Source organism: Malurus melanocephalus, unplaced genomic scaffold (assembly GCF_030028575.1).
Source record: "Malurus melanocephalus ecotype Western Australia unplaced genomic scaffold, MMel_1.1 scaffold_18, whole genome shotgun sequence".
Classification (NCBI taxonomy): domain Eukaryota; kingdom Metazoa; phylum Chordata; class Aves; order Passeriformes; family Maluridae; genus Malurus; species Malurus melanocephalus.
In genome coordinates this window covers 2,992,798-3,000,379 of record NW_026623250.1, presented here as the reverse complement: position 1 = coordinate 3,000,379, position 7,582 = coordinate 2,992,798, and the positions used below count along the sequence as shown (strand labels likewise).

The following is a 7,582-nucleotide window of genomic DNA, read 5'->3' as shown; positions in this document are numbered from 1 at the left end:
AGCAATTGAACTGCTTGCTGTTGCATCAGAACATTTCCTTGAAGACAGCTATGTTTATAARGGTCCAGGTGCTATGTAATATCTAAGACAAATAAGCTCCCTCCACAAGTGAGACATTTTCCCCTTGCCTGGAGTCCACGAGTTCTCTATAATTGTACCTATTTGGATGGTTGTCACTAAAAAATGGCACTGCCTTCAGTTTTGGAAAGCAATTACTCCCATAAGTGTAAGTTTAGAAGAAGTAGGATCGCAGAGAGCAGYAAGCCACCCCAACGTAGGTTTCAGCTGTTTCGAGCTATTTTACAGAAAACCTAAATCATAGTTGGTCTTAGTAACACAAGTGATGATTTAATGTTAGCAGTTGGGTTGAGTAAGCCCAAAGTGGACATTAAGTCACCCTTTAATTTTTTTACCCTTTTGCTTTTACTTTACTAGGGTTACTGTTTAACTTTTTCTAAGGGTAGAAAGTAACAAAGCACAATAGAGGAGGAGTGATAGGTATGGTCAATTCCTTCTGCTGTTGAGGTACCAGGATACTTAGCACCTTGAGAAGAGCAATTCTGCCACAGCAAGTAGAGAAGAAAACTTACACAGCTCCTTATCTTATAGACCCCCAGGTATCATCCAGAAGTAAGTGGTTCTTTTCAGTCAGTGTAAAACATCAATTTTGAGATGTAATATCTCAAAGAGATTCATACTTTTAGTTTTAAGCCCCTAGGACAACAACTAAGTGTCAAGGCCTACATCATTAGTCTGTAGGCTCCATCAGCAGCTGTTTCAGGATAGCAGCTATAACTAACAAGAGCTGTGTTGCTTGGGTATGACTACAAGTGGGCACAGACTGACAAACCTGCTTGCCATTCATATGTGGACATGTAGCAGACTTTTTAAAAATAGCATACAGAAATCAAACCTGTGAGATTCTTTGTAATGCAAAATCAAGTATGTTGAGTTACATTGGAGAAAGAGTAGGGAATGATGCTTCAGATTTCCATTCTCTTTATTGCCAAGAGATTTATATTTAAAATGCCAAGGTCCAAAACCAAAAAGTAATAAATACTTCACTTTAGGCTGTAATAAATTAAAAAAAAAAATTAACAAGGAATGCACTTTGCCAGCCACAAGTGTGGGTATTCTTGAGAAATAAGGAAAAAAACAGTATGGCCATAGTTCACAGTTAAGCAACCAGAAGCTGCTTGTTACAAATATCCCCAACAACGGAGCTCTCCCTTCCCTCCCTTTCCAGATGTGTATTCACAGTTTAACTCCATCAGAGATGCTCTCTTACAGAGCAAGCTGACACACTGCGCTCCGAGTTCAAGTCAAATATATCTTTAACACACATGAAGCAAGGAAAACTATGATCCGAAGAACTCCTTGTCACATTTTAGTCCAACAGTAGGTTTAGGCTTCTAATAGATGTGTGCCCAGCACACTAGGACAGTCGCGTTTTCGTACCACCACACATCCATCATCAACATACTGGTTGTTCCACCATCTCCACTGTAGATTCACAGTGAACAAGAGAGTCCATTTGGTTTAACAGAGTCAGTTCCTTCAGTTACATCGCTGCAGCAGCATGTTCAGAGCATATTCCATTCTGTGTTTTAGTTCCAACGAACATCCAGAAACCAGAAGAGTTGTCAGACGAAACGTTGTGGATATCCTATCTTCATTGATGTAAGTAAGAAGATACTCCTCACTCTGATTGCAAATTATGACTTTTGTGTGATCATGATAGAAGTTCACCTGTAAAAAAGAAGCGAGTTGCTGTTTGTCTACTTTCTCCTTCAGTCTCTGAGATTTAGCTTGTTTTATTGCAATAAAGTATTTTAGGACATTTTCTCTGGTGATGCTAACATACTTACTTGAAACGTGCCATCATTGAAGAGCATCATTAATGCTTTATCTGATTTGAGCCACTGTAAGAGGTAAAGCCTGGGCCTGCGTACATCTGTTAGGCTGGGCAAGTCTCCTCCCTAGGAAAGGGAACAGACTATGTTAGGCACTCAGTTCACGYTTAGTATATTTTTGCAGCTCAAGATCCTGAAAATTATGAACTTACATCCATAAGGTTCTCCTCCATATAATGAGAGAAATACTTCAGTACAGTTACTTGGCTAATGAACTGTTCAGGAGCCTCTGTGGCTGCAAAGACAGAGCATTGGCCTAGCTCAGCATAGTAGTGCACTGTCCTGAAAGAGAAAAAATAATAAGGTTAGTGATGAGAAACAGAGATTTCATGTTTAAACTGCCTTTGCGAGGTTTTGCTTTGTAATGTTTCTTACTTTTTGTCTGGCAGAAGACTCATGTGTGCCCCATTGTTGAAGAGGACACCAACAGTGTGATCTGACAGCTGGTACCCAAAGCCGTATTTGTTGGAGTAGTCCACCCATTTTGTAACCCACTGGAAGGATGCTGTCAACTGCTCTTTAGGATTGCAGTCTGCTTCTGGCATGTTCTCCAGACATCCTCTCAATACTCTAGCAACTGTGTCGGCAACACTTCCCATGGTACTGTCTTCCAAACCTGAAACGGAAGGATTATTAAACTGGTAAGAGCACATAGAGAGCAGATTTTCATTCTACACTTTTCAGTTATCTAGGTTTTAAGAAATTTAGCCACATTTTTCAAAAATACTGGCTTCTAAAACAACATAAAGCGAGAGCATAGATGCTTGGTTTTAAGCTTTTAGGATATGAAGAAAACAAAGGTGGGATTCAGACTTCAGAGACTACATTTTGTTGCACTTACATTCACTGCTACTGCTGCAGCTTCCCAAAGTTCCTCTGACTATCATGCGAATGGAGTCTCCAATCTGCTTAGTTTCTGGCAATGCTCCCGGCTTCGCCACTGTTGTGACAACAGGCTGAATCTCCTAGAAGAGATGTCAGACATGTAAACATCAAACATAACACAAGCTAAGACTTATACACAAGTTTTGCAAGGCTCTCCTGTTTCTCAGCAAATGATAAATTCCAGGGAAACTGGTATTCACAAGAGTACAAAGCACAAAGAGCTGCTGCTAGACTGACTTAGAGCAGCACTCCAGATCTTTCCATTCTTTAGATCTTCAATTTGCATCTCACAGGCTATTAATCAGTTCTCTGCTCTCCTGCCCTAGCAAGGAAGTAGCTGTGTGCAGGTCTGAACACCAAACAGTAAGAGATAGATTTCAGCAATTTATTCTTTTAAGAAGCCCTAGATAATTATGAACTGAAGCCCTGTATTTGGAATACTGAGAAACAGCACCTGGCAGACAAGTTAACACACAAGCAACAATGGAGTCTAGGCAGATACTATAATTACTCAAAAGCCAAAATTTATAGTCTTCTTACAAACGCTACCATAACTTGGCAATGCTTGGTTAAGCYCTCTTAAAGCAACTCTGCTAATCATTTAAGCATGATTTTGCAGTGTACAGCCCCAGTTCTTGTATCCAAGTCAAATTTAATTACAGCTATACCACCCAACTGTTATTACATTTGAATTGAACTGCACTTGCATCTACCTCATCTGTCTTGTGTTTGGGGGCCTGCTGGGTTATTGATGTCTTCTTCAAATCATGTCTGAGCTTGTAGATTTCTTCATCTTCTTTAGCTAGTCTGTCTGCAACATAGGAAAAAAGTGCTTAACACYGAGTCTGGAAGTGATGTTCAGTTATAGAAAGCCTAACAAGTTATATGCAGAAAACACATTGTCTCCCTCCAGTAGCTTCTTCTAAGCCTGCCATAGTCCCTCAGAGCAGTGATGCCATAATTTGTGTATATTTGATAGACAAATCACTAAAGAGACTAAATTTCAATAGGCATTACAAACTAACAGATGACCAATATAGATACGGATGCTGTAAAATGCATTCATATATGTAAGCTGGCATAGGTGGGCAGGCTACCATCTATTCTTATCCAGAAAGAGGTCAAAACCAACCCAGGGAAGCTCTGAGACACAARTCTAAGCATTCTACTGCAATCTCACAGATGTTCATTAATATGACACTTATGCAACAGAGATTAAGTGAATTTTAGCTAGGCTTGAAACTTACTGTGWGTGTCGAAGTATCTGGCCTTATCCTTTTTACCACCAAAGAGAGCAGCAGCTGCTTTTTTGAAGAAATTTTTAGCAGGACTTGACAAATGGAAATCAGGGACGGTGTGACAACAGCTAGCAGAAAGTCTGTCAGGTGTAAAGCCCTGTAGAAATGCAACACAAAAAATTGTAGACCACAGAGTCCATTTTTGTGTGCATATTTTTTCAGCTAGAACACTGATAGTAGAAAGTACAAACCTGTGAGAAAAATTCATGTCGAATGATTTCATCTAAACTGGGTCGATCTTCAGGATTTTTTGACAACATGCTAGCTATTAAGTGTTTTGCAGGTGCCAAAAGAGATGAAGGCAGGCTGTATCTTGCTTCCCTTATACACYTGTATGTTTCTTTAAGATTTGTAGTCTCAAACGGAGGTCTTCCCAACAGCATTGTATACCTATTTAAAGGAAAGGAAAACTATTTTATTTTACATACCTACAGTACTTGTGTCTATAACTACAAAAAATATCTACCAACAAGAAGAATTTCTGCCTTTGTACTACACACGTACAAAGGACTGTAAATAGATGCAGTACTGCATCCCCTTTGAAGGTCTAAAAGCCTATGGCAGTGATAGATAYATTACATTTCAAAGGCTGTGAAGTACTTACATTACACAGCCTAGGGCCCATATATCAGATTCACAGCCATGCCCTTGTTTGTTGAGGACTTCTGGAGAAAGGTAATTTGGTGTGCCACATATTGTTCTGAAAAATCAAAGACACCACAAAGCTGGTTAGTATTTCAAATAAAAAAAGAGCTATTTTTCATAGGACAGGTTTTTCTTTCAAGTTCAGACAAGAATTAAAGACACCTAAAGAGGAGCTATAGGAACTTTGATACCACGATGTTTTTAATTTTGTTTTCAAGATACAGGAGGGGCAATAATTGGCTTTTGCTATGGAACATTTCTCATTTTCACATGAATTTGGTTTCATTTACTACTAGACTACATTTTTAATGCTCCTACCTCCTTCTGTGCTCCAGTGGTTCCAGCCTAGCTGCCAAACCAAAGTCACCCAGTTTCAGTTCCATGTTCTCATTGATGAAGAAGTTACCTGGCAGACAGAGAAATTCCAGTTAGTCCATTTCTGGCAAGGTAGGAATGCGTTTGCCACAGGTGCTGAGTCATACTTTGTTCAAAGCCAGAAGCTAGCCAAGATTTTTTTTTTTTTTTTTTTTTTACATTAGGAATGCTTAATGTCATGCCTTAAGCACTATGAACTTCCACTGTAAAGACAGACTAAGCTGATTCTATTAAACAAGCTATCACCATACAAGGATAAAGTGGCACAATGCTGACAGGGCTGGAGTAATCGGTTTTGAAGTTGGCAATCTGCAGAACTTACCTAGTTTAAGATCCCTGTGTAAGATTTCCTGTTCATGAAGATACTTTAGCCCTGACACAATTTGCCTGAGGTAGTATCGTACTTCTGGTTCTGTCAATACCTTCCTCGCTTTTAAGATATGAGCCATTGACTGCAGAAAAAAAACAAAGACAGAAATGTTACTGAACATGCATGCGTAAGATTCACCTTATGCAAAAATAAATGAGTACATRGAAAAACAACAACTAACGTCACAAAAAATACCTTTTACACATCACATATATAAATTAGTTGCAGATTCCAGGTAAGTAAATACTGGATTTCTCCCAGTTGATGCTCACCCTTCTACTGCAGTATTCCAGAAGAATGTAAATATTCTCTCTGTCTTCAAAGTAGTGATAAAACTGCACAACATGTCTATGATTAAGCATTCTATGCAGTTCAATTTCTTTATCAATCTGAAAAGACAAGATAGTGGGAAAGAACAAAGGTGTTGTTAGCTTTACTTCCACAAGGTTGAGCAGATAGTGCTATCAGAACCATTTCAGGGAAAGGGTTAGGCAATCCACCACACAAAGAGTTTGAGGGAAAAAAAGTCATTCATGCACACATACCTTCTCCCTTTGATGAGGTTTTGCTACTCTGCTGTGAGGAATGATTTTTGCAGCATAAACTTTATTTGTTGTCAAATCTGTCATCTCGTAACACTTGGCAAATCCACCCTAGAGAGACACACGAGAAAAACGCAATTAGAGCGGGTATAAAAGCAGCTCCACAATTAGTCATTCACTAGCTCATGTATTAGTCAAGGAGCGCAACTTCCTTAGCAAAGGGCAATTTTCTAAGGACAGGTCCTGGGTTCATCTTCTGTCGGAAGGTTCGCGCTCCCCACTCCCCGCATGCAATATCCAAGTCATTCCCGCGGGCTTGCCCTAGCCGAAGGCACGATTCCGGGGTAGGAAGGGCGCTCGGACCCACCGCGCCTGGCCCGGGCAGCGCAGGGCAGGTCGCGGGCGGCAGCGCGGAGCTCGTCGGGGAACGCAGCCCGGCAGGGGCAGCGCCCGCCGGCCGCCCCGCCGAGACACACCACACCGGCCGTGGCCTCGGGAGGGCACAGGGCTCGCCGCAGCCATTACCTTTCCGAGCACCTTGCCGCGGCAGTAGCGCTTTCCCGTCGTGGGATCGGTTATAATCCGGGACACCTCGGCTGCGGGGTGGCCGTGCTGGTGCGGCTGCTGGTGCGGCGGCTCCTCCGCCTTCTTCCTGCGCGATTCGCCGCCGGCCGCCCTGCCCGCCGCCGCCTCGCAGCACTTGGCACCGCCGCCGCCCGGTGGGTGGGCGATAGTCCGTAGCAGCTCCATCACCGCGCCCCGCCGGCTCCGTCCTGCCTGCCCTGCTCGGTCCGGCTCTACCAGCCCRACACTTCCCACCCGCTCCGCTCGCAACGCCGAGCAGCGCCCCGGCTCTCCCTTTATATAGCGGGTGGCGGCTCCGCCCCGGCACTGAGGGGCGGTCCCCCCTCGCACGCCGCTCCTCCCGCTCGGCTCGGCCAGGCMCCGCCCCGGGACAGCCCGGGGAGAGTTGGGCTGTGGCGGCTGGTCCTGCGCTGCCTTCGCTTGCCCCGCGGTGCGGCGGGAATGAAGCGGAGCGGCGGGGTGAACAGGGGCTGAACCACTCCTTTGTCTCCCGACAGCGACGGAGGCTGCTTTGGCCGCTGCCCTCCCGTGTGGGAGCTCGACAAGGGCAGTTCAGTATAAGACGTGTTTTGCTCACTCGAGGATTTCTGTTGGTGGTGGATGATCCGAGCTGTTGCCTGTAGGAGCAGCGCCCTAACGCGTGCCTTTCTCACATGCACGAGAGGAAGGGAAGGGAAGGGGCTTGTCACGCCTACGCCAAAGCAGCTCCATCGCAGCAGAGATGGGGCCAGCATGGAACTGAGGCCCATGGACTTGCTCACATGATGCACATCTTTGCTGAGAGTGCCCCACTGACAAGGGACTACSCTTGTAAGGGCTCTCCCTTTGCAAGGAGAGTCGGTGCCTAGGCACACTCCCCACAGTCGTCTGACAACAGTCAACTCTAAAATATCTTCATAAGCAACAAATTAAGTTTGAAGGCACCTGAAGGCAATTGTTGTACAGGACCCTRTGTGTCTGTGTACAGAC

The 7,582-nt window shown here is 43.9% G+C and overlaps 1 protein-coding gene across 1 annotated transcript; it reads right to left on the bottom strand.

Annotated features, from left to right (window-relative positions):
• Positions 1-976: 976 nt before the first annotated feature.
• PLK2 (polo like kinase 2) lies at positions 977-6,855 on the bottom strand. Its single transcript, XM_057389665.1, has 14 exons — positions 6,554-6,855; positions 6,032-6,139; positions 5,759-5,875; positions 5,439-5,568; positions 5,060-5,147; positions 4,701-4,796; positions 4,288-4,486; positions 4,046-4,193; positions 3,512-3,609; positions 2,755-2,878; positions 2,289-2,529; positions 2,066-2,195; positions 1,869-1,979; positions 977-1,749 (listed from the first exon to the last, which is right to left on the bottom strand). The coding sequence occupies exons 1-14, from the start codon at positions 6,776-6,778 to the stop codon at positions 1,558-1,560; spliced, it is 2,007 nt and encodes a 668-aa protein (XP_057245648.1). The 5' UTR covers positions 6,779-6,855; the 3' UTR covers positions 977-1,557.
• Between the last annotated feature and the right edge of the window lie 727 nt (positions 6,856-7,582).